Raw genomic sequence first — 27,766 nt, forward strand, 5'->3', positions numbered from 1 at the left:
TTAGCCTATTGACCATATTTAATTGCTCAAGCAACAAACATTACAGTATAATATGTAAATTATTTGATATCTCCATACATTATTTCTTTTCCATTGGTAGACTTGGAATCCAACATTAAATATTAAAGATCAGTTAGTGAGCAAATCATTTTATATAAAACTACACATTAAATCAAATCAAAAAGTTCTCAAATATTTGGTTTCTTCTACATGATTAGCTGCTATTCTCTGGAGCTATTTTAAGACTTCGGCTAATCTTTTTTCAGTATTTACATGAAAATGTATAAAGTAAAACATAACAACTTCATATTAACAGAAAATAATCTCTTTCTCCTTTAAACTTTGGAGAAAACAGATAATTCTAATAACGATTTCTTAGGCTCCTTGGTGGTGGCTGACGCGTGCTGATGGGAGAGCTCTGCTCAGCACACCCTGAGGTGACACAGACGCCTGGAGGTCCTCTGAGACCTGGGTGTCCCCTGAGCCCAGGCCGACCAGTGTGTCCTATTTCACCTGGTTTCCCAGGCTGGCCATTAAAGGCTCTGCCAGTACGTCCACGCTGGCCTGTGATGAAGACAGAAATGTTTTTTAGTCCTCACACTTCCCAGTCTGCTCTGTTAGCTGACTAATGCTTTGTTTTTACACATTCCAGGAATGGAGTATTTTCTAAAGAAATATTATTGCAATTTTGGCTAATAAGACATTATGATGCAACAACTCTACTACAGCGCATGTTTTCACTGGAATCTAAAGCCCATAGCAGTGAAACACGTGAAACACGTCTATAAACAGTCTATAAATTTAAACAGTAAAAACTGCTGACATAGTTTTATATCTAAGTACAATTAAATGATCAACCAAATCTTACTGTAGATCAAAGATTAAATTACCCTTTTCTCCCTGATCTCCAATGACACCTAGCATGCTGTAACCCCTGGCTCCTTTATCTCCCCGCTCTCCTCTGCCACCTGCAATTTTTACAAAAGTATTATTGTTTGAGCAGCGAAATACAGTAAACACAGGTCTTGGCATCATTCATACTCATAAAAAACAGTGTATTATGAGTGTGTGATCACTTTTAAATAAATGTCTGGAACATTTTTGGAACAATCTGTCATTTCATTAGCTTGCATGAGAACTTAAAAGTTTGTGACATCAAGAATACCCCCCCAGACACACACACCATCACACCCCCAACCCCCCCAAAAGAAAACATTTCTAAACTTAATTTGCAGCAGGAGCTTACAAGCCGAGCTGCAAAGTAGATATTAAAATAGCAACAGTAAGATTTTTCAAAAGGCACCATAAATAACTGCAGGCATTGACCTAACATCCTTATTCCATAATAATTTTGACTGAAAATTCTGAATTCAGGATTTACGTAGCAGACTCTTATTTTGTCTAAAACCAGAAACAATATCTTAGAACTAAATGATATAGGCAAACTATACATGGACTAACCCTACGTATTAGAGAATCTGAAGGGGAAACAGCTAAATCAGCTGGAAAAGAGGTATTCCATTTTTAGATGTTATAAATATGCTATTACCTTCGCATCACACTCTCAATGCAGATAAAACAAATGATCAATTATCTATGCATTTTCATTATAAGGCCAATTGCACAAAATCCATGTAGACTATACTCTAAGCTCCAAAACACACACAACCCCAAACTACATAAACTGTCGGCTTAGAGCAAAAAGAAAACTGGATGTCAGTTCTTCCAAGTTCATTTTAATTGCAAATTACATCTGTCAAAGTGTAATATAGCTATAGCATCCTGTTTAATTATGGAGGCATTTATCTACATTTGTAGTGTAGCTTCAGGCTTGTATAGGATGGAGTCCAGCAAATATCTAATATCCTTCAGAAGATCTTAGACTGGGTTGATCCTTTTATTTCCAGACCATACTCACAAAATAAGATTCAACATAGTAAGGAAATATTTTGGTGAGATGTTTGTGCAAATTGAATGGATAGCATTATGAATTTGCAGGGGCAAAAAGTATGTAAAGAAATTATCCCCCACCCCACTTTAAAGCCATCATTAGCCTGAATTTTGGATATATGGTAGAATAATTCTATTTAGTGCTATTTATTATGTACATTTTCCTACATGTTTTGATGCTTTAGCCTTTTTGCTCATACATATGAAATGTTAAGCATTCATATAAATTATTCCATATACCTTACTTGTGATTAGTGGTTCTTGGAAACTACTATACTTTACTTTTTGATGATCTCATACTATTCAGCCCATTCTCCTCTGATTTCTGATGGTAAAAAGGCATTAGATGCACCAATGATGCTTACTGGAAATTTTCCCTTTTGGTAACTATTGCCTGTTATGCTTAGAGATGGTTTTGAATGATACAAGTAGACCAGTTTCTAAAAAAAATTAAGATCAGCTCAACTAGCTCCAGCAACTTTGATCCATTAAACTTTCTTCCATTGGATCAGCTGATTTACTATTCGTAGACAAGCCAGTGTACCTAATAGGTTAGCCAATAAGTGCATAATGTAACTACAATATAGTTCTACCTGTTGCCTAATTTAAAACATATTCATGAAAATTACACTGTCTATTTATAGCTTGTTTTGTAGCTTGTTTTCCACTGTTTACTTAAGAAATCAATTCAAGCATATGCCCCCAACTGGGAGTTGCCCAGTCAGCCTTTAGCAGAAGGCCGCACACACTGAGCGTGGTTTTGCTAGAGATTTCTCCCTGTTAAAAGACGGTTTTTCCTCTCCACTGTTGCTGCATGCATGCTTGCTGTAAGGGATTGCTGCAGAGTCAACGATACAATGCAAAGAAATCTTTACTAGATGAGCTACATGCTCATCCAAGAGGAATAAACTAAAGGATTGTTGCAATCAGCTGGGTTGCCTTAGCTGGACAGCTTTTTACAATTTGCCTGTATGTTTGATTAAATTGTTTCTGCAAAGTGCCTCAATATCCTGTGAACTGGTGCTATACAAACAAACTGGAGTGAATTAAAACATCCCTCCTGCATTTATTCTGAGACAGAGCTTTACTTAGTTAACTAGGTTAGAAATCTTTTATGGTTTTGGCCATGTATAAACTGTGTGCCTAAAATGTGGTTGTATTACCTGGTTGTCCTTGTCGACCTGGCTCACCAGCTTCTCCATAGAATCCTGGTAGGCCTAGTTCCCCAGCAGTACCATTAACACCAGGATCACCCTGGACACACCATTCCAAAACAAACTGTAAGTTATATGATCTTATTTACAATTTAATTTTCAAAAAATGTCTTTGTTCTTAGTTCTTTATAATAATCCTTAAAGTGTGTTTAGGTTCAAATTGTTCAGGTATTGTGTATTTGACAATGACAAACCAAACATGAGGTCTACAGATCATAAATAAATATACGGATACATTTTAGAGAATCCTGAATTCAATAATATTTACTAGCTTGAGAAATTCTTCCGTGGAACATGAATTGATTCTACGATGTATAATAATGTGGGGAAGGCTTCCCAGTTGAGCCAAGTACCGCTCAACACAGACAAAGTGTCTAGTCTCCGACTCCTTATTTGTCCTCATGGAGACGTGGAAAATTGTAATGTTTTCATTCCAAGCTTTTCTGCCAAACACTTCAGCTCTCCAAGTCCAGTCCAGACCCTTGCAATGTGGTTAAATGTTGCTCAGCCAGAGAGAGCGAAAATTAGTGACATGTATAACAGTCAGACAGGGTTTTCATGGCAAAGGTCTCCAGGAGTTCAGATACATCTATAACAACTGTTTTTCAAAGTGTGAAACTCACAGGAGGTCCCGGGGGTCCTTTCTGTCCGGGGGGGCCAGGGGCACCCATGGGGACATCCCCATAGAGAGGGCAAACGACAGCACACGTCCTCTTTACAGAGTTAGCGAAGGTGGACATCTGCTCCAGGACCACTCTCTTACAGACCTCAATCACATGTTCAGCAGGGAGCACTGGGCCCTGTGTGAGAAACCATTACTGCATCCATCACTGTAGGTCACCTGGCTATGAGACAGGTCATGCTGGAGCAATTACTTGAGTCTGTGAGGAGATGGAGTGAACAAAGCCAGTAATATTTGCTGCAGCTCATTTGGGCGGGTTTACAGCCACACTAAATGATATTGGTGCAGTGAGTCACAAACGAGTCAAGGATAACAAGAAGCTGTCTACAAGTGTTCTCGACAGTAAATGTGTTACCAAGAAAAAAGTGTTGGCTAGTTAATGTTAAAATTACAGATAATGATTACTCTGTTGTTACTGGCAAGGCAAGTTTATGTGACAAGCACATTTCAGCAACCAGAGAATTTAATCTGAATAAAACATTAAAAAAAGAAAAGAAAATTACACTGTGGTGTCATAATAAAGGACATTAGAGAACAATTACACTTCAGACTGAATTTAATGTCTCAGTATCAGTTTACATAATTCAGTCAATGGAAACTTTACACAAATGGGCATTTTAACCTTAGAATAAAATAATTCAGGATTTTCCTGATTTTTGTTGCATTTTTCCAGATTGAAAACTGCTTCTCTATGTTTGGTTGTTGAAGTTTTTTGAACATAGATTAAAAGAGCAGATAGAAAAATTATGCAAAGGTTACTTCTTTTAGTAATAAAATTTAGGAAATTAAACTTGTGTTTTAGATTATATGATCTGACATGATATGAGTGTGTATTGTGCACCTAATTGTCATGACCTACAGTAGACATGCTTTGATAAGCTACAAAAGTTCATTTGAAAAAAAAGGAAAAAAAGTTTTGTGTTGCCAAAGGGCTGTATTCAAGCATATTAATGGAAAGAGAAGTTAAAGGGAAAAAGTATGTAGGACCTGAGGCACATTACCAACAAAGATGACTCCAGTTTTGAGAAGATTTTGAAACAAAACCTATTTGACAGTTATAGGGAAATTCACATGGCTAGAGTTTGCGTTTCAAGAGTCGCCAGGCACACTATCTATGATCCGGGCTACACCTATTTCATTCCTTTATTTATATTGCTCTTTAACCAGAAACATAGAAGACACATCTTACACTGACCAAGAAGAAAAGAACTAAACTGTTGCCCAGTAGTTATTACTCCTCTCTTATATCAAAGACTATTTTGCATTTTATTCAGAAACCTGTGTTTCCAATCTGGAGTGGGAAAAGGAGAGGTACAGAATCCAGGTTGTCTCAGGTATAGTGTGTTCTTATAGTTGTTAACTATATGGGAGTCAATGGTAAAGTGGCAGAGCGATGGGGTTAAGGGGGTGGGGGTGGGATGCTTTGTGTTTTTAAGGATTTATTTTTGAGGGGATTTTTTATTTTATTATAGTTGAAAAACCCTTATAATCTGTTAGAGCATGTGCAAACCAGAGGAAAAAAGGGCGTTCTCTTCACACGCTGTTACTATCCCCTAGGCTGTGTCCGAGCGTCCGCCATATATTGAGCACTACATAGTGGTCATAGCATTTGAGTGTCCAAAAGTCTAGTGGATGGAAAACTACTGGACTTAAAATTTTAAACAGTGCACCTTGAAAAGTAGTAAGCAATGATGGTTGTCACTACCCGATCCGTACCAGAAGCACAATCTGTACCATCAGCTCATTTTCACATGTGCAAGCTGATATTCTTCCAGGTCGCCATAAATAATGTAATTATGGTACTAAAAGTGTTTATTTCTATCATTAAGTCTCTAACAAATGCAAATACAAATCTTTAAAACCTTTTTTATGACTTTTCTGAGACAATTTGATGCTTTTTACATTTTCTCCATTAAACTGCTTGTCTGACGTCATCATCTGACATGCTTAGCGTAGTCCAGGAAAATATCATTAACCATTTATTTTTTTTCTTTTAGTTATTTCTTTAGATTATGCGCTATATACCACAATTTTTAAAAGAAGGGAAAAAATAAAACTCAGAAAGGCTAGATTTATATTTAAATCAAAGGCAGAAAAAATGTTAGCTCACAAATAGTGTAGGATCCCATTTCCGGTACAGATCGGACACAAACAAGTGGTAACACAGAAAGGATGTTAATGCTTTTATTTTCTAAGCAAGTACATTATTAAACTTAAACACATTATAGCTTAGTACGCTTACTATTTTTAAGGAGGGAAAAACATAATTTAGGTCTGTTTGACAAATTAAAATCGAGGGTGACCCGAGTGTATATCTGGTTGCGCATGCGCAAATGAGCTGATGATACAGATCTGGTATTGATAATGGTCACTAGACAAGCAGATATGTCCCATAATGAGCTCTCATCGCAAAGAATGGGGGGGGGGATAACAAAGATGGTGCAGGGAGCACCTTGCAGTGGGGAGCTGGATTCACGTGACCAACAAGTAGCAAAAATGAGTGGCTTCTCTATAAAGTCCAGTATATATTGCCCATTCTATATAGTGATGAGGGATTAGGGGTTAGGGCAAACATTCAGACTAATGGTTTCTGTATATCAACCCTCCACGGGCACGTTCATTTTTGTTAGTCTCTCAGATGCGGGCACCCCCGCATTGCTTCTTTAGAAGCTCAGGAAGTCGGTGCGCAGCCCTACCAGGGCAACACCTCCCATCATCTCCTTCATTTGGGAGCCAGAGCAGATAAGAAGGAAATCAGACATTCAGACAATCTACAGTTTATCTGGTTGGTAATGGTCAACCACAAAGCGGAAACAAACCATTCATGGATCCAAGCACTTGGTTACTTTATTCATAATCCTTGTCAACTCTCCTCCCTGCTTGCATCCATGTTATGTTGCTATGCAGGGAGAACAGATGTGAATTTCAACAGATGAATGAACATGTTCAAGCCCAACAGATATCTTTCACAATGAAATCCAAAGGGGTAAATTTGATCCTCTTTTCAAATGCTTGTATCTCTGTTATAATAAAACCCTGGTTTCTCTCTCACTTTACAACTTTTCCTAAAAGCTGTGAAGGATCCAGGCTTTTTTTTGTGTTTTTTTAGTTTTCCTAAGTTTATAAATTTGATTTTTTTTTTTTTTTGCTTATTTTAGCAACATATGTAAAATGATTTAAGTTTTTTTGCCAGCCATGGACATCAGATCATACTTCAAAAGGCAGGAGAAAGATGAGAGAACATGTTGTCATATACCTTTGGCTAATAGTAATTTGCTCTTGTTTATGTATGAGTGCAGCACAGAGAGGGAGAGACAGATAGAGGAACCAGAATGAGGAGACGGAACAAGAAAAGAAAAGCTAAGAAAAGGTGAAGACAAGACCTGCTGCCTCTGGCTTGTTTTTAGAAGCTTGACTAGAATATCGTTTGGTTGCTCACAATATACAATACAATTAAAATTACTTAAACTTCGATAACTCTGTGTTTTGATTAACTCAGCAGGTTTGGAAAGGAATTTGGATTTTATTATGTCCCTGTTTTATATTAGTGTAAGATTGGTAGAAGAGGAGAGGAAGAAGATTAGAAGACTGATAGAAGATTGAATGAGTGGAGGAAAATAGGGACACTGATGGAAAGAGCAGTTGAAGAGAAGGAAGAAAAATATACTTAAAAGTGTAAAACAGTGAGCAGGCAAAAGTCAGTCAGCTACAAAGACAAGAAGATGGACAGGGAAGAAGGAAGAGAAAACTGAATGAACATATAGCACTAATAAACACTATCGATTGATTCATTTTATTAATCCTAGGAAATAGAAGAGTCGTATTCCTGGATTTTACACTTGATTATTGTTGTTTAAATATTTTCAGATATGTAAAAATGGATGAAAGCATCACTATCCCCGTTTCCTATGTCTTAAATACTTTCATTCCAGATTAAAGCTGACAACAAAGGTGAAAGTAACTATTATATTGTTTAAAATAAAAGGATTTTATATTCTATTCTCATCTATTCTATTCTATTCTATTCTATGTTCATAATAAATGAGTATGTCAAACCAAGTTTCCTTTTTTTAAACAATAGAATTTTTCATGTGATTCTGGTTGATCTTCACATGGTAGCACAGAGAGGGACATCCCTTTCATTATAATGAAATATCATATGTGCTAAGCCCCTGATGATGAAAATGTCTAACTCCACCAATGACATATTATATGCTGGTGTTGGTCCAGTGTGCAGTGCAGCCATCTAGCAGGACATTTTAGAGCACCTTCTGCTCCTTTCTAATGTTGAGCTATTTGAAAATGGTGATTCCCTTTTCCAGCTAAACTTGGCACCTGCCCAATAGTACAAATACCTAGTCTTATGGTTATAGCCTAGTGAAACTTGGCTTTATTGGGAAGAACACTGACCTGACCATAACCCCTAGTGAATCAATGAAGAATTTGCAAGAGGGAGATGAGAGATTCCAGACTCAGCAGTGTGGCTAAGCTCAAGGCTGCTGTTAAAAGAACCTAGGATCCTTTAATTGAACACGCTGATCACATGCCACACCACACTGATGCTGTTATTTATGGAAAAAAAATCCTGAAAAAGTGCTGACGGTATTTTTCAGGGGCTAGTATTTTTCAATAAAAGTCCTTAAAATAGGCAAATCTGATGAACAAACTGAATCCATATTATGCCAAAACGAATCAGCTACTCACTGGAGGCCCTGGAAGTCCCTGAAAACCATCTGGTCCTTCTTCACCTCGGACACCCTTTACTCCGACAGAACCTGAACGACCAGGTGGGCCTACAGGTCCACGCTTCCCTCGTCCTCCCTGAGGGCCTGGCTCATCTCTGTCTCCAACCTACAGAACATTAATAGCACAGGAATCGAAAAGAGCATCAGATCAGGTAAAAATAATGTAAGCCCAGTGACAGAGCCTTTAAGATACAGCTGTCACAGCAAAATAAATCTTTCCTGCTTAAATTATTATATGTTCAAAACCTGAGTAAATAGAAAAACTCCAATAATGTCATAAAAGCATGAAGCTTGTTTAATTTTCTATATAGGTTCAAAACTGTGTATACAAATGTGCACGCAGAAACAATAAGGAACAGAGAACATTTGAAAAATGTGCAGGACTCATTTTGTTGCAATAGTGGGTGTTTCTGCCCTTATCACATCTGCAGATGCTCTGGATATGTAAGGAATGTTATTTGATGGATTCATATTGGACTTTTCCAACTATTAACTCTCTAAGTTTCATTGAATGAATTGAAAATATTCCAACCAAAACATAGCCAGCAATATCATATTTAGATAAAATGCGCCTGCATGATTTCTCTGCTGAATTGCAGGCCTCATCTTTGACAACTGCCACTATTTGGGGTCATTTGCTGCTGTCATTTTTGCACATCTTTGCACGTATCCATTACTGTAAAAATATCCACAGCTGTTTATTGGTTGTTTATTCTCCAGATGCACAGTATTTAAATTGTAAAAACATTGTACTGTACAGTATTTTTTTTTTTTTTTTTACGCTGTCCCTTATTCTGTTATTTTTATACACTTTTTTAAGGTCCACATTTGTGTGACCCCTTTTGCTATAATCTTTTGCTGCTTTAACACCACAATTTCCCCACTGTGGAACAATAAAGGGATTTTCTATTCTATTCTTTTTTTCATAAACTACAATCAAAGCACTAAGGACAGGTTACAGGACAGACAATGGGAGCACTGCACCTGCACCTCTGTATATAGTTCATTTTTTTCAGAAAATCTCTTTTTTTCTATTGCAAAACTAAATAATCACTTTCAAGTATTAGTCACATTAAAATACTTGTTTGATCAGTATTCAGCAGACTGTAGCTCACCCTTCCATTTGGACCCTTTGTTCCTTTCCCCCCCTGAAAAATAAAAAAAAAAGCTGATGTTAAAAAGACACAATTAAGGGACAATGAACCAACCAAAAAGTGAGCAATATTTGATATCTAAGGCTTTACCTCGGCACCTTTAACTCCTTTGATCCCTTGTATTCCTGCATCACCCTGTGCAAAGGGAAGGAAATAGATGGCACTTACCAATAGATTGCAGATCTTATGTCCCAAATAATCAACATGTTTGTTTTTAATTTGAACGTTTGACATAACCAATAACCTTTCAACAAAACAGAATTCAAATAATAATTCTTAGTCTTGGTATAATTAGTTATAAAAGATATAAATGTGAAACCTTTTTTTTTATAGTGTTGTAAGCCTTCTTTCCTTTTTTCCTTGTTTCCAAGTATCAGGTTCATATCAAGGCATTTTTGAATAATCAGAGATCACTACCTGAACTCAGTTTTAATCCCTATTGATTTAATGAATAGTGATGTAAGCAGTACGCCAGAAAAAGGGGGGTTCCCAGGCTTAGCCCGCACAGCTGGGGTGGTATAGTCGTTTGGTTCCAGGAGGGTTTGGTGTCCTGTGTCTCCCTCTCTGCCTTTTTGGACTGTGGTCTGCTGCTCATGCCACTAGTGATGTACTTTTCAGTAGAGAGTATGATTGCCCTGCAGTGATGCTTTTTATGAGGCTGCCTGATAAAAATTTCTGCCTTTAGGGACCTAATTTGTATACCCTTTGCAGCTCTTAAGTCCTTACGAAACTTACAAATATACACACTTATTTCTACACTCACCACCCCATGCACTTAGTACAATATCAATGTCTGTCTGATTCCATGATGAATTCAATCTGGATTCAATAAAGTCAATCACGCAATAGGAATAGTGTCTTAAGAAATCCTTTTTCGTTGGGAAAATCTCTCCTAGCAGATGTCACAGCAATCTGCTCTGTATATGGTATGAAAATATATTAAAACGATGTATTTAACATTGTGAAAGGAGTTTGTTTTATCCAACAAGGGAAACTGCTAATAACTTAAGTTATTGTGAAAAATAAAACAAAAATATAACAGAAAATATCTCATTCCTAAATCATGTATCCTGAAGGCATCCATTACAGTTGATAAAACATGAGTCTCCTGACAAAAGGTTAAAAAATTGTACTGAACATACGCTTACCGGTAAGTCTCCATTAGAAACGTTCTTCGATTTATTGTACTTCCTCATGATGATAAAATGGTTAAGTTAAGGCTTATAATGTACCCTTTTCTCATTCTGCTTTTCATATTTCCATCCTTTTTGCCTTAAGTGTGGCTAATTGTTGTAATCACCGTAAAACTGGATTATTAAAAAAGCTCTGTAATTGTATCCCACTGTTCAACCCTGCATTTTTTTTCTTTGTAAAAGCGCTTAACAGATGTGCCTTTCTGAGGCCAATATGTGTGGGACACAGCCTGTACATGATGAAGTGTATGTATGGGTGCAATTTCATGGAGAAGTATTCAGCTCAAACAACAAATCCTTTCATTTTCTCTAAGAATAATCTATCCGCTTTAAATTTTAACTGCCAGCAAGAAAAGTAGCAGTTAAGAAAAGCAACTTAACCCTTTGTAGGGCACTGAAATAGTTAAAAAATCAAAATTTCAAGCCAATGGTGTAATTGGAAACCTGGACAAGACCTTATTACCTTTTTAACATTAACAAAATAGGGATATGTTGATGGAAAAATTCAATGTCAATGTAATAAAAGAAATGTCAACTTGCTAGAATATATTAGAAAAAAATAACAAAAGTGTTTCTATAAGAAATTCATGAAAAACACTGATAGAGAAAGAAACACATTTGTTTGGATAACCTTAGAGGCATTAATGCTGATACCGACACTTACATTTTTAGTTTATAAACCTAAATACAATTGTTAACTAGGCTTATTAAAATTTTTACTTTACTTTTTAACTTTTCAATTAACTTTTTACCTTTTTTTCTCGAATTGTTAACTTTTTTTAAACTTTATTTCGAAAAGGTAATGTATCATTCAAGGGCTCATCTACAGCCATGTAGCAGTATCTTTGCTGAATGGCTGGATATAGATCTTATGCTTCTAGACCTCACTAAGCAATGGGGGGGACTCCATTTATAAGGGGTATGCAAGTGATCAAAAATGGTAAATTGCCCTATAAAGGATTAATCCTGATATAATTGACATACTGTCAATCCCCTAAGAATAGACCTATATGCCCTGACTAACTTTTATGCTTTTTCACTTGTGCTTGTACACCTATATATCCATCCTTGTTGTGATTTACATGCCAAATACATATTTAGAGGCAACCCTGAGTTCCCAGTGCTGGTTCCTTCCGTTCAGATTTGTTTACTCTTGCCAAAGCATGCTAAGGAAACACAAACAGCTGTTTCTGCTTTCTGGAAAATCTGTCATTTTCATTGGCTCAGTTCAGTGTGTAAATATCATGAACAGGCCCAGAGGGGAACTTTGGTAATTGTGTTTTCATTAAAAGTGATGGTAATAAAACCTAATCAGCAGTTATGCATTTACCATTTGTGTGAAGATATTTATCTGACCTTTTGTCAAGTAATTCCGGATCTTTTTTAATAGCTAAAAATCCAACATTAATTTCCAAATAAGAAAAACATATTGGTTTAGAAAAAGAGTACATCTGCAAAACATGTACTTTGGAAATAATTCCTGATTAGTCTCAATGATTAAGACATCTCTTTCTCTCTTTAATGGACAGAGGATGTTTTACCTTGACTCCTGGTTTTCCATGTACGCCCACATGACCCTGTTAAGAGTTGACATGCATTTATGTTTGAAGAAAATTAGTTGTGTTTTGAAAACCCAAGAAAGTTCTTTTGGAGTACGTACAGTAGGTCCCGGTGGACCAATAAATCCAGGTCTTCCTGGCTTTCCGGCAGAACCTTTGTAACCTCTCAGGCCCTTGAGAAAAAGACATTTATAAACCAAACTACAAATTGCTTTATTCTTTGTTTTTCTTTTTAAGATGGCAAACTACTTTATGGACAGAATACATTATGTGCTTGTTTATAGTAACTGTACAGCTTGTAAATGTGACTTACTGTTTTGCCTTGGGGGCCCATTTCTCCTGCTGGTCCCAGGATGCCTTTCTCCCCCTGTAAAAAAACACAAATGGCTGTAAATTAATTTGCAAAAACAACTCTATTCACATTTATTTATGGAACCGAAAAAAGATCAGACCTTTCCTCCACTACGCCCAGGTTTTCCACTGAGACCCTGGGGTCCTTGATACGCCTGCAAGGAAACGGATGACATTTACAGGATAATGATAGGACACAAAAAAAAAATTAGGAAAAAATGTGTAAATCACAGGATAATACCTCTATTCCTGGATCACCATTTCTGCCAGGTAAACCTGGATCCCCAACAATACCCTAGGGATTTCAGAACCATTAGATGAAAGCAGACTAATTACTTTGAGGGCATGGTTTTCAAATTATGGCCCATGTTCCACTGGTGATCACCCTGTCATGTAGCACTAAGAATACATTTTCATATTAACTGTATAAAAGTTAAATACAAAATGTTTAAATATGAGGCAGAACAAATAGGTCCATACAAGAAGATCAGTTATTCACGCACACAATTTTTGCTGTAAAAAATATTCTAAAAGAGCAGCAGTATAGAATAAAATATGTAGATATACAATGATTAACATGTTTTAATCTGTGTCATAGTCTAAATAAAAAATGGGAAAGGTTCTTTACTTTTAGCCTAAAATTATTTCCTGATATATTTACTGATTATTTAAGTTAGAAAATATATCACAAATGTTATCCTTTTACGTATTAATACTTCACTGCTCTCTCTCGACTTTAAAAATGGTTATACATCAAAGAATTTTAAGTTTAACATCAGTTTGAAAGGAAGATAATAGCAAGCATTTCAAATCACCTAAGTAGGACTAACTGTACAAGACTAGCCTTATACTTTGTGCACCAGACAGCTTTTTATCATCTTGGAACCAACTGGTATTCTGTCACCTCTATCCCCTTTTCAAGAAGAGGGATGCTCATCTTTAGCTCCACCAGTTGTTTTAACTTCCAATGAAGGTAACTGGAAGTATATTAATGTTTATATGCTGGTGAATATTCTAAGTCATCCAGGTCATAGTAATTCCCAAAAAAGTAAAAAAAAAAAAAAAAAATCCACTGCAATTTGTTTCCAAGTTTGATGACGTTTCACTTCCCATCCAGGAAGCATTTTCAATTCAAAATTTTAGAAATAGCATTGTCCAAGCTAAAGTCCAAGTTTCTTTCATCTGGATTATGAACTAGGTGAGATCTTTTTAATTGCAGGTAATTCATAAACAGCTCTTGTATTGTTCAGACCATGGTTCGTTCAAAGTTGCTTAAATTCCTCACTAGAAAAAAATGGGTTCCTATGAAGTGTGCTGTGTGACAATCCTATTCAACTGTGTCAACAAGCAGAGTAAAGACTACATTGCAACAAAGGAATTTAGCACTATTTAATCTGGCAAACAGACTTGGATCTGTCTTAGATAGACATCAGCCTCTTGGTTTTTTTTGGTGTTAGTCTATGCACTCATTCTTCCCAAGAGCTGGTACTTCCAAGAAAAAGGAGGAGTCAATAAGGAGGCCCTTCAGAACCTGACTATCACACAACAGATAATAAAGTTCCATTGATAATAGCACTGTTCCAGTGTTCCATTCAAGGTTTCAAAAATGTAATAATTGAATCAAAGACAAAGTCATTTTAAAGCTTTAATGCCCTTACCAATATTCAAAGTTATTACTATTGATTATCCTTAGAAACTTTTCAGAAATACTATTCGGAATGCATATGAGATCATTATAGATGATCTTAAAAGTTCATTAAGGAAACTTTTTTTAATGGTGCTGTTAAAATGAACTATGTTCTATGAATCTCTGAATTCATAACGTCATTCTAGAAAATTACTTAAAAATGTTGTGTTTCCAGCTTGATAATCATTGAGATGTGGTAACTGATATGTTCAGTTGTCAGTCTAGATACAACGCCAACACATTCTAATAATGATAGATGCACTGCTTTTGGTACTCTGTTGTAAAATGTTTGATAAACTAAGTTGAGTACTGTGAATGTGTGAAAGACCTGATAAGATAAATATTAACAGACGTGCAAAAAAATGCTTTTAAAGTTTTATAAGTAAGGCAGCCAAACTGGATTTAGAGCTCAGAATCATCAGAAACTTCTCACATTCTAATGCACAACTTTTTTGTATTTTTTTCAGACTTTTAAATTTCAACCTTTTTACAACCGTATGTTCAAGCACAGACTATATTAGGAACTTTTACACCAAAGATAAAATATCCATCTTCTTTTGTGGGTTTTTTAAAACTTGTGTGAAAGTGGCAGTGTTTAGAAAACAGAGTTTAGTAATCCAGGTTCAAAAAGTAATAAGCCTGCACCAGTATTAGCTCTGTCCGTTTGCATTTCATAGACGGAGACTAATACTTAAACCAGTAGTTTCAAATTTTGCCCTTGTTAAAACTTATAGATGCCTCTCTGCTTTAACACACCTCTGCAAAATATAAGCTCAACAGCAAATCTTGACTGCTGTTTGTGAGGTAGTTTAGCCATTTGATTCATCAATGAAGGGCAAGGGACACAACTAAAGGTTGCATGACACTGTTCCAAACAGTTTGAGATCCAAATTGTTGTCCTTAAAAGAAACTATGAGCCAATCCAACTGTATTATCTCTATGAGGAATTGTGAATTGCTGCTATATAAATGAACTGAAATGAATTGAGATGTTTAGAACCAAGGGGTTAATTGAAAAGAGGAAAAGGCTCTTACTTTCTGGAGCTGGATGTACCATCATCTTATAGAAAACATGTTGTTTTTTCTTTTTTGGATATGTGTTACTAAAAGTGTAAGGACCATTGTTTTAACAAATTATATTGTTTGCTTAATGAGCAGTGTGCTACCTCGGAGCCAATAGGTCCAGCTCTTCCCAAAGGTCCTTGGATACCCTGAATTTCACAAGAAAAAAAGAAAAGAAAAACAACATTGAAATTAAAACTGAATCCATGTTGTACATCTTCACTGGGTTGGATGAAAATGATTATTTTAATACTCACAGGCCTTCCCTTCTCTCCAGGAGCTCCCCTTTTCCCAGGATCCCCTACAATACCCTGTTGAGTCACCATTTGAAACAAAGATAATTAGGAATTAACTCTGCCTGCAACATCCATCAGGGGATGTGATGATTTAAGGAGTCCTCTTTCATTTACAGCAGAATGGATTATCATTGTGGTTTATGCTCTTTAAGCAGTCACTCATCTGCTCGTGTTGATACAGTTCAGGCTTTAGATCTTCGCCAAAATCCAGCCACATAAACTAATGCTGTTTATGGAAACGGCACATAGGCCAAAAACCCACTGTACTCTGATTCCAATGTTTTACCCCATCAGAAATGATTTAATAGCCTTCTGTGGTCACATGGGGGGATTTTGAACATTGGAACCAAAAACAAAACAAAAAAAAATACTAATAATAAGCATTTCCCACTGCAGGGAATCCCCCCCCACCCCCCTCCCCACACACAAAAAAAAAACAAAAAAAAACACCTGCTTTCCTCTGAGTCCAGGCCTCCCTGTAGCTCCAGAATTCCCTTTTTGGCCCTGAAAATGAAGTGGGATGAGTTTAGATCATTTTAGATGAGAAGTTAAAGATCTAAATTGAAGAGAAACGCAAATACCTTCACTCCTTGAAACCCAGGAATCCCTGGATATCCTCGGAGGCCTTTAGTGCCCTTGAAGGAGGTAAAAAGTGCAAAACAAAGTAGTGACATTGCTGATTTTGAAAATAGTAAAAACTAAAAAGAAAGGTTAACATACAATCTCTCCTTGTTTCCCAGTTTCTCCAATGTCTCCATGAGGTCCTCGAATCCCCTTTATTACAAAGACATCCAGTTAAAAGATTTAAATTTCATGCCACCGCTGAAACAAATGTGTTAAGTCATTAAAATCAAAATGAAACAAAGGAGTTTACCTTGAAGCCTGCAGCTCCTTTCAGTCCTTTTAGCCCTTTTGGACCCCTCTCTCCCTGTAGACAGCATCTTATTCATGCACGCTTGTAGGGTTTCTTAATAAATTATGATGGTAAATCTGAGTGATGAATTACCCGTTGTCCCCAGGGTCCTCTCATCCCTTTTTCTCCTTTGATCGCTGATTCGCCCTACGGATGTGTGTATGAGTTTTCATTTCTGAAGTGCATGCGTGAGCCACAAAAAGTACAGCACTCAGGTACAAATACACAGCTCACCTTTGGTCCTGTCTCACCAATATTTCCATAGTTTCCCGTCTTTCCACGGATTCCCTACAAAAAAAAGGAATACAAGCATAGCTTGTTGCCTTGAAGCAGTTTTAATTTGCTGTTTTCTGCAGAGTGCTGCTCTCTGTTCTTGCTGGGATCATCAAAAGCCCAGCTAGAGGATAAATTATGCAAGTGAAAACAATGTAAACAATGTATGTATTTCTTGTATTAAAAAAAATTAATTTGATATGACTTCTTAGAACTATTTCTAATCAAAGAGGTTGGAACTTTGTAAATAGAGGATCAGTTAAACATAGAATAACAGGAAAGCAATATTTAATTCAAAAGGAAATGGAAAATATTTCTAGAAATCTATTACACACAGTATGAGATATTTCAAGGATAATTTAGATGGTTCTTGTTTACAACTAATTCAAAACCTGTAAGCGTTGATTACCCTCTACAAGTCAGGTAAGTCTAAAAAGCAAGGGCGTAGGTTTGATTTGAACTTTGGTAGGGACACTATTGGTCTGGTGTCATTGGTGCTATGCAATATGCATGCCCTTTTTTATGCTCGATGTGAGCATCCGTACTGATAAGGGGAATTCATTGTTAAAAGAGAAAAGCAACATTTTGCTCCATTAATAAAAATGTTATAAGCTCTACACTCATTAGATGCTGTTTATCAATGTTTGAAGTATCACCAGCTCTGATGAATGTGGAATAAGGACTGTTTTCCACTTTGAAAACGGTTTCATTTGAACGACTAAGAGAGAAGGTAAATACAGTATTTTCTTTTGAAGATATAGAATTGTGCAGAGTTAAACCCCACTCTTATATTTGTACCTACTATTCTCTCTCTGTATCAAGCAAAATAATACATTCATTAAAATATTAACTTCACTATAAAAGTTTAACATCTGGGCTGTAGTTACTCTGTGTAGCCAATTTCATGTATTTCATCTGGGGCTGAAAAAAATTAATCAGATTAATTGATTATTTCAATAATCGTCAACTAATTTAGTGAGTCATTCATCATTAACTGGAGTATAGAGACTTTAAAACATACAGTAATATAAATGTAAAATGTGCCTTTCCCCACAGAGCAACCCACTTAGATAAAAGTCTCAAGAACCAGGGATATTAGATTTTTTATTTTTTATTTTTTTTACTCAAAGCTGAATCCCTTCTTAAAAGCAGCTCATCTGAGGTTCTTCTGTTATGATGGTTTAGCTCACAATCTGAACTGGGAATCGGATGCAGAACAGGTCTTTGTTGTCTTTATCTCTCAGCTCCCACTCCACAACACATTTGATAGAAGGATACTCGCTCTTTACTGGTAATGAAGCAAAATTGTAAAAATAAAAGCAAAAAAATGAAAACAGTAATATCAACTAAATATCGGTAAAAAGGAAACCCTCACATTTTCTTTTTTAGTTGGCTGTGGCTAAGAATCAGAAATGTTGATGCTTACAGCCTTTATTTGCCCATCTTTCCAGCAGTCTTCAGAACTCCTGGCTGACTCAGAATATTTCGTTTTATAAGAGAAAAAAAAAGGTTTTTGTTTTTTAGTGTACATGATATTCATTTTTTTATTGGGACTAGTTTTGTAGCCTAATATTAATTGTTGTAACCGCTGCATTCTAGTGTGAATAAATTTTCAATGTTGTGCTCCAAGCACAAGCGGACTAGAAAACAGCCAATCAGAGAGAGAGAAGGCGGAACTTAAGGCAGAACAACCAATGAGAGTTGAGTTAAACAGCGCAGCACAGTTTCATCCGCTGCTACATGAAAGGGACAGGAGAGACCAGGCAGAGGAGCTGCGAGAGGAAAAGAAGCCACTGCTGCAACAACTACTGCTGGAAATTATAAACATGTTGCTCACATCCAATTATTGGTCGGGACAATTAGGACGGTTCAAAATTTTGGTAGGGACATGTCCCTATGGTCCCTATGCAAACCTACGCCCATGCTAAAAAGGTCTGTGTCGTACAAGCTGGCTGTTAACAGTGAAATGTATCTAAAAAGAGTGGTGGTAGTTAAGTGAAAGGAAAACGTGTTGAACACGAAGGTTTAGAAGAATTTTGGGAAATCTCTGAAGAACATATCCAGTCAACTTTTGATAAAGACTCTTGGATAGTTGTTGAAACGTTTTCAGAAATACTGCTTATGTCATGATCTTGGCACTGAGGACTGGCTTAATTGGGTGACAGTGGCGTCAGGTGCAGGAGTTTGCCCTGCAGTCTGAGGGTTGTTGGTTTGGTGCCCCGGAATTTAGTCTTGTTGAGTCCTTGGGCAAGACACTTCACTCACATTACCTACTCTGTGTGAAGTGTAAAGCGCTTTGGTCAAGTCTACTCACTTGAAAAAGTGCTATATAAGTACAGGCCATTTACCATTTATCATTTAATTTCTCATTTCATTCACCTATAAAATTCTGCCTGGTTTTCTCATCACTTCTCATCTGATCCACCAGCTCCTGTCTCTATTTATGGTGCTTGCTCCCAGTCATCAGTGCCAGATTATTCTTGAGCCTTAGGTGTAGAGATTTTTCCAGTGTTAATTATAGTGTTCTGTTTGCATGATCCTGACCCGTTTATGTCTTCAGACCTTTGAGCCTGCCTGTCCCAGTTCTCATCTGTTTGCCTGACCTGTCTTCAGACTCTTGTTGGATTCTGTTGTACGACCTTAGATCTGCCTCCTGATCAGCCCTCTGGATTATTCTGTCTTCTGTCATCTGCTCGGATCTGATCTCTTGTCAGTTCTGTTTCCTTCAAGGCTTCTGGAACTCTCTGTATAGCAAGCACTGCACTTTGTCAGCTGACTGGCTGGTATCAACCTCATTTTCTGGGCATGAACTGTACTCTAAACCAGGTTAATGACTCACGGATTCAGATTATCCTCCGTCTGGTTTTCGCAGTCACTAACTTGTGTTTCTTCTCTCCAGAATTAGCTTCTTCAGATGCCCTAGCCGCTGCTGCAGCAGATCCGCTAACTGTCCGTTTAAAAAAAAAATGCTTTTGAAGTTATCCCACTATCTGTCTGGGTGTTTATGTTCTGAGTCATTACAGCTTTTTGGTTGCCATGACCCAGATGACTAAGAATTTGCCCAAGCATCTGTGAGGCATGGACTGCACCTGGAGTCGGGGTTTAAAACCCTCTGGACATGGCCAACTACCACAGATTTACCAAAGACAATGTTTACAAGAGTTGGTATTCTCGGGTTAACCCATGCCTGACCTAATGGTGTAACTTGGGCTAACGATGGAAAAGACTGATGAAGGGGCTTGGAGGAATAGGGGAGAAAAGAGAAACCACATTCCTTGAGCTAGTGTGAAGTTTGCAGGCTCAGTGTTGATGTAGAAAGCTGTATCATCTGGTGGTGTTAAGCAGTTGTGTTCCATTCAAGTTCAAAGTCAGTCTAGCCCTCTACCAACACATTTTACAGCACTTCATGCTTGCAAGCTTTATTTGAATGCTAATTAAATTCTTCAGGCTCTGCTTGATTGACCAACAAACTCAACTGACCTAAAACTTATTGAGAAACTGGTCAGTTGCTAGGAACAGGATTAGGCAGAGGCCCCAAACATGACAAAGTAGATAAATTGAAAGTTGCTTGCCAGCAGAGCCACAGAGCACCAGTGATGCAGCAAACCATGCAAAAGGAGCTCTGACTAACTATTAAGTGCTTATACTATTCAGCACATGGAAATACCTATCATAAAGCCCATATCTATGTACGATTGTATTTTTATTCACTTTTTCTTTTGCTGTAGCCATAATAATCCTACTCAACTTGAAAGATGGGAAAGATATCCCATGTGTAGTGAATCCATAGATGATAGAGTTCCTGATGTTTTTCTAATTTATTAAAAAGCACCTGTTATTACATTGTTTATTTTTCCTTTCACAAGGGACCCCAGCTTTGCATTGAACAGAGTTATATTTATCCCATTAGGGGAATAGTCAAGCCAAATTCACAAAACATTAGTCATAAATACAACAGGACAGATTTGAATTGTTTGCACAGATGGTGATTTCCAAAGATGAAGATGGAAAAGCGTTTTCCACTGCTTTGCCTGCATTAAACTGAGTCAAAAAAACAGTTGAAACAAGGTCCGGGACACCTTTCTGTTGTCAGTTTATTTGACAATTTCACCTAACAGCAAGCATTTGGCATAGTCAGCTGGACAGAGGTTAACCTCAGAGATGCCCTGACATTTACTACATTTGTGGGCAGGACAGCTTGTTCGATTGAAAGACCACACACCATCTAACGTGGGCAAATTCATGAACCAGTGCCAGGAAATGCCCCCCTTGGATGCCTTCAAGAAAGCACAAACAATTCGTGGGTTTGCGATTCACAACCTGGCAGGAGGTCAAAACTCCAACCAGTTACTGGAGACAGATGTTTCCTCCCAGATGAGCTACAGCAGCAACTGAAGACATGAACATGTAGCATGTAGAACTCTGGAAATGTGCTCTGGGTGTTTCTTCAGGCAGCAGAGGGAGGTTTGTTTGAGTGCACTAACAACATGAATGCCAAACCATTGAATGTTTAAAAAAGAGAAAAATCTCCATCTTAAACAAGTTTTCTCCAGGGTGTTTTTAAAATGCTCCACGTTTTACTGCCTAGCATCAAAGAGATTAACAAGACATAAATTTAAATTGGAAAAAACAGCATCTGAGGTTCTCTGTTGAATGTGTGACTGGCTCCTTTAGAAGGGGATTTTCTTCTGTAATAATACATCCCACGTTTCTCTCTAATAAGGTCTTCCTGAGATGAATTAGTGTTATTATCAACATTGATATGATAAAAAAGCTTAATTATTTAACAGAGTTAAGCAACTCAACTGTACTCAGTACCAGATCACTGAGTGTTCTAGTTATTGCTCAGATGTCTGGTTTTCTGTTGTGTGGGGTTCATTACCACATCTGGTTTGGTTTATTCCCAATGCAAAATCAAAAACATTAGAAGTCCTCTCATCTTGGGCCAATTTTAGAGAAATTGTACTTTCAAAAACAGTCTTTCTATATCAACTACAAAAACAAATTTATTGTCAACTTGTGTTTATTTTTGTTTATCTCAAACTCTTAAAAAATCTCCTGTAAACTATGCTGGGAGTGCCTGTGTTTACAGTTACTAAGACCATCATTTTCAAGATTTCTTTCCATCCATTTGTCTCAGTTGAGCTTCTTACTTGTTTTTTTTTTTGTTTTGTTTTTTTTGCAGAGCTTTACAGTGTCACTTTAGAATCAGCTCAGCTCTTTAGGGTGCAGTGAGAACAACTCAGTAGAACACATGCTGAGAACATTTATCAAACGTTGTGATGCAAGCCTCAATTCTTGCATGACAGTTACACATATTCTATTTATTTACCCATTTTCCTGCTCTTCCTTGGTCCCCGGGTTTTCCTGAAAGCCCTCTGTGACCCTGTAGAACAGGATGCATATTTATAGCTATATATGTCAACATAGTTTTACCTCATGTATGCATGTTCTGCAAATTTCCACTGCAGGTGCACTCACCTTTGGCCCCGGAGGGCCCTGAAGGCCTGGTTGGCCATGCATACATTTGCAAGTCGCTCTTCCAGCTGTGAGGCCAATCTCTGCATATCCTCCACACTACCATGAACAGAAACCTCAGTAAGGTATAAACTTTCACGCTTTTCTACAATAGTTGAGGTGCATCAGTTTTAGAACATACATTCTCAGAGTTTACATGCAGTCATCACAAGCATAGAAATTATATTACTGTTTAGCTTTTTATCCTGCATAGGAAGAATTCTTTTTCAGGATGTAGTTATTTGACAACAGATTATTTCAAGGATTTCTAAAACAAGAAATGGGTGTTTAAGTCAAAATTTTACAAAAGAATCGAGGCGGTTCTTACTGACTTGCAAGAGACCACACACTTTTTATAGCTTTGCCAAATTTGTAACCTAATTCTGGCTTAATGCTTGATCAGTATTTCTTATTTAAACAGCTAAAATGGAAAGAACCCCACTTTGCAGAGAGTCTGCACATTTGCATCCCATACTGTACATTCTCAGAGAGGAACATTCCAGAAGCTTAATCTTAACCTGTAATGTTTATTCCAAGAATAGTTCAAACACTTGCTTGGGATCATTGTGCTGCCATGCCCAAGTTTCAGCCTTCTTACTAAAACTGTCATCATCTGATTAAAGAAAACTGCTTAGTGATAAAAAAAATAAATAAATAAATCAAAAATCAAATGGAACCTGAGAAACTCAAGTGTGCAACAGTGGAGTCTACTAGGGCAATTGTGTGACGAAAAAAAGATGAAAAATCACCCTGAGAAAGTTGAGACTTGGTGCTGGACCACAATGCAGGTAACAAAAAGAAGAAAATCGATCTGCACATTAGATAGTCTGAAAACTTTTGTCTAAAAAAGGGCGCATGGTCCAAATATCTGCTGTTTGAATAAAATAATTGGGGAGCTAAAACTAGTGGGCATATCTACCTTTTTCATTCTCCAACTGTGTGACTGCCCATAGCGAAGAGCATAGATTAGAAAGAAGCAACTCCTCCAAAAATCTACTTAAAAAAAAAAAAAACAACATAAGCAGCCTGCAACGATAAGCTAAAGACAGTGGAGAAGAGTTTATTCAAAGTGATAGAGACTAAGCTTTTTGGCCTCAGTGACAAAAAGGATGTTTGGGAACATCAATCAGAGGATTCCTTCCTTCAGGACAGTGGATCAACTTTTTAGCACGGTAGTAATGGTATAATGTTGAGAGTCATACTGTTGTAGATCAAAAAGGAAAAGTAGTAACTAACCTGTCGATTTATCCTCTTAGCAAACTGACTTGTTTGGGTGTTCTAATAGTAAAGTTTTCCTAAAAGCACAGCAGCAATGGCTTTGGAATAAAAATTGTTTGCAATGGTTTCTGAATTTGACCTGTCTATAATCTAGAGAACCATGAGTAAAAGGCAGATACCTACCAGCAAACACAAAATTGCAAAGGATTAACACCCCTTCTTAAAAAAAGAGTGTCTAGAATTCCAGTTAACATGGTTAAAACATTCCACCTGACACTTGTGAAAGTAAAGCACATGTTTTAGCCTATGAGTGGAGTTTTAACAATGAGTGTACTTAAGAAAAAACACAAAATGCCCATTACTGTTCATCACTGAAGATTACTTACAACACTGGAGAGCTCACAGCAGCTTTCTGAATATGCCTGCTCTGGATCACATGACACTTCCATCTGTTGGAGATCTACCTAATTACCAAAAAAGAAATCATAAAAAAAAAATGAAACTGCATAAAAATAAAGACACGTTTTAAATGTTACTCAGATTCAGGTTCTTAACATACAGAAGCTGAGCGGTCTCTTGCAGCTCGCTTGATGATGGAAGTGTAACCTCTGCGAGTGACTGGCCTCTGCTCATCGATATTCTCCACTTTGACCTCCTCACAGTCTATCAGCAATCTCACCTGGCTGTCCTTTAAGCTTAATGCCAACTTGTGCCAGTCTCCATTAAACAACTTTTTTAAACCATGGAAAGTCCTCACCATCTGTGTTCCCTGGGGGCCAGTATAGAAAAAATCTAATGACCGTGCATCAGGCTGGAATCGCAGGCCGACTTGTTCACGCCCCTTTGGATCACTGACTTGCCAAAGGTCCCATGAACTCTGAGAAGTGTCATTGGTCATTTTAAATGTTGCAATGATGGAATATTTGGATGGAAATCCATCTGGAAACACATCACTGTGGAACAAAAGTGAAACCAAGATTCAGAGAGCTGGATAATAATAAAAAATAATTATTAACATTAAAATAACTATGGACCAAACAGGTTCACATATGGACTGTGACAATTTGAGACATTTATTTTTGATTCAGTTCAATTCCGTTTATTTATATTGCGGCTATTCACAATGCATGTCATTTGAAGGCCCTTTAACCTGTTGACTGCATCCAGTCATTGACTTGCAAGACTGGATGAGCTTGCGGCAATGATTTTTACTTCTTGTGATTTTTCACTTTCACATTTTGTTGTTTAGCAACCCCACAGGGCAAGCATGCATCTGGTGACAGTGGAGAGGGAAACTTCCCTTTTAACAGGAAGAAACTGACAGCAGAATCAGGCTCAGTGTGAACGGCCTTCTGCCGAGTCCGACAGGAAATAGAAGCAGATAAGATGAAGCTACTATAACAGGACAAAGCAGAGAGAACATACAGCAATGAGTGGATCTTAACAAACACTGCAGAATGGGAGAATAGAGATAGAATGGAGGAAAATGAGGAAAAGTGTTCCCTAGGTGATCCAGCAGCCTAAAGTCATAGTATGAATATATAATATAGAGGTAGTGCCACAGTAGGATTCTTTATCATTAGGCAAACCACATGTAAAAATAATTTAAGCATTTAATAGTAGTTCTCTCTTTGTGTTCAAGACTGTTTTTATGCTGGAAGGTTTCACTTAAGCCTTTTGCACAGTCAGAGGTTTTCTTTCAGGATTGCCTTGCATTTACTAATACTTAGTTTTACATAATTTCTAACCAGCTTCCCTGTTCCTGCTCAAAAAGTATCCCCACAAACTGATGCTCCCACATTTATGGTTCACTGTGGAAATGCCAGAGCACCTTCTTTCTTGTGTTTGCTGTTATATGCCCGCTTGCACAAAACTATAAAGATGGATTCTTACAGACTTTGTTCAACAAAAGATTTATTGTTGTCAATATTCCATAAAGTTCCAATTTTTGCAGTGCATAACCAATAATTGATTTTTATAAAGATTATACCACATGATCTTTGGATCTTGGTAGCTCCTCATGAGTTTTCACAAGCCTCTTGGTCTCTAAGGTTGTCAGTTAAGGTGGGGCTGAATTTCATTATTTATTTAGTTTTTTGTTGTTTTTGGAAGGGGCTTTCATCATCCCTTTATCATATAAAATCAAAATATCTAAAAAAGCAAAAAAAACAACAACATACGTTTTGGCCCTCTGAAGATGGATGGCGGGATTAACGCGGTAGGCCACTGCCTCAGGTTGGGACCCATGCACTCTCTTCACCCCTCTTGACTCAGCCACATGGAACTCCTCCAGCAGATCAAAACCTCACAAGAAAAACATATAGGCCTAGTTTTACGTCACTTCAGTTTAATCATCAGAAAATTTGGACTGTTTTTGAATCATAGATCAGTGTAGATATCATTGATTTATGTTAAGTAGCTGAATTACTTAGTGGTGTGATTAATGACGCAATCCTTAAAATCCAGTATTTCATTTTTCCTAACCTTGTATTCGGCCTCTGAACTTTTAACACTGGTTAGCTTCTGTTGTTGTTTGTAATTGCATCTAGGTGGCCCTTTAAGGGTAAAAATTCTGAATGAAAGATGGATGAGGTTTTAATTGCAAATACAGTGATGTAAGCAGAGAAAAAAAAACAGTTTTTCTTTTCTCCCATACAGAAAGTTGTGCCAGGTAGTTCAGTCAAATTAGCATTCTATGGGCCGTTTAATTTACAGTGACACTGAGCCTAGGTGGCAGAACATCAAAGCCCCATGCACTCAAATTAACCTCATGATGACCACATAATAGCATGCTTGCAATCAGAACAGGGAACAGTATTGATTGCAGTGAAGAACTCTAAAACACTGACATCAGCTGGTCATAATATGGAAGTGCAGAGGTGACTTTTTTAAAGATGAAACTCTTATAATATATTTTAATAGTTTAATATTGCTTAATATATATATGTATATTTATTTATTTATTTTTATTTTTTTAACCAAAGAATGTGTTTTCATTTATCTAGCCATGTCTTTAAAATGTGAGATTAGAGCATTGTTATAAACCTTTTATTTGTATTTAATATTGTTATTGATGTCAGTATTATATTGGGGTATTATTGCAAGCACTTAAGGATTCAAACTTACTTGGCAAATTTTGACAATGGACAGCTCCGAAGGTGGAAACGAGTGCCACAAATACCAGCATATCCGTTGAGACTGGCATAATTTATGCTTTTAAAGACAGTAGTTTATGAGTACCTGTGATACAGAAGATTAGTGGGACAATCATTTGAACAAAAAAAGATTCACTGGTACTTTATAGCCTCTAAAGAAAACATATTAACAATGCATTGCATTATTTAACTTCATAAATAACGAATAGAGGAAAAAATAAAAGCAAACAACAGAGAAAAAAAATATATCCAATAATAATTTTTTTCCTCAAGTAAATATTGATTGGTAAAATTTTCTAACTTATTTGAGGCAGATAATTTGCACATCAAATATTTAAGTTCCCTCATTGATTTTTAATTAACAAATTCTCTTGCCTTCAGTTAAAAAAAAACTGCATCTATACTACTTTGACCCAGAAATGAATGCAAACAAGTTATTTTGTGAGAAGCTCACATTATATAAGAGTTCCTCTTTAAATAATTTGTCACAATGGTTCATAGTGTATTTTCAAAATAAAGAAAAAAACAGGAAACTACTCACATATTACTGATGGTGTCAGGGATCCTGCTGACAGACCTTGTACGGGTCCTGCAGAGATAATATATCCCACTTTAAAGTGAAACTAGAGGGCCTGGGTTTGTGCTGAACAGGAGGACCATTCACACAGGAAAGCTCAGGAGCCCAAAGCGCTCTTGTCCCTGTGCTCCATTACACCTGTGGTCCCTAAGGGAATCTGTCTTTTCTCATAGGCCAGTTAGCCACCAGTCATATTAATATAGCATACTTCAGGCTGCCAC

The 27,766-nt window shown here is 37.0% G+C and overlaps 1 protein-coding gene across 1 annotated transcript; it reads right to left on the reverse strand.

Annotated features, from left to right (window-relative positions):
* Positions 1-27,690, reverse strand: zmp:0000000760 (collagen alpha-1(IX) chain). The gene is made up of 27 exons (XM_038296355.1): positions 27,510-27,690; positions 26,940-27,053; positions 25,994-26,117; positions 24,373-24,766; positions 24,200-24,277; positions 22,560-22,655; positions 22,411-22,464; positions 17,040-17,093; positions 16,899-16,952; positions 16,767-16,820; positions 16,613-16,666; positions 16,474-16,527; positions 16,343-16,396; positions 15,854-15,907; positions 15,701-15,745; positions 13,090-13,143; positions 12,950-13,003; positions 12,811-12,864; positions 12,599-12,670; positions 12,480-12,515; positions 9,836-9,880; positions 9,707-9,739; positions 8,551-8,697; positions 3,788-3,964; positions 3,114-3,204; positions 891-968; positions 1-564 (listed from the first exon to the last, which is right to left on the reverse strand). The coding sequence occupies exons 2-27, from the start codon at positions 27,016-27,018 to the stop codon at positions 362-364; spliced, it is 2,292 nt and encodes a 763-aa protein (XP_038152283.1). The 5' UTR covers positions 27,019-27,053; positions 27,510-27,690; the 3' UTR covers positions 1-361.
* Positions 27,691-27,766: the final 76 nt, after the last annotated feature.

The sequence above is a fragment of the Cyprinodon tularosa genome, unplaced genomic scaffold (genome assembly GCF_016077235.1).
Source record: "Cyprinodon tularosa strain WSP-4 unplaced genomic scaffold, ASM1607723v1 ctg37, whole genome shotgun sequence".
Classification (NCBI taxonomy): domain Eukaryota; kingdom Metazoa; phylum Chordata; class Actinopteri; order Cyprinodontiformes; family Cyprinodontidae; genus Cyprinodon; species Cyprinodon tularosa.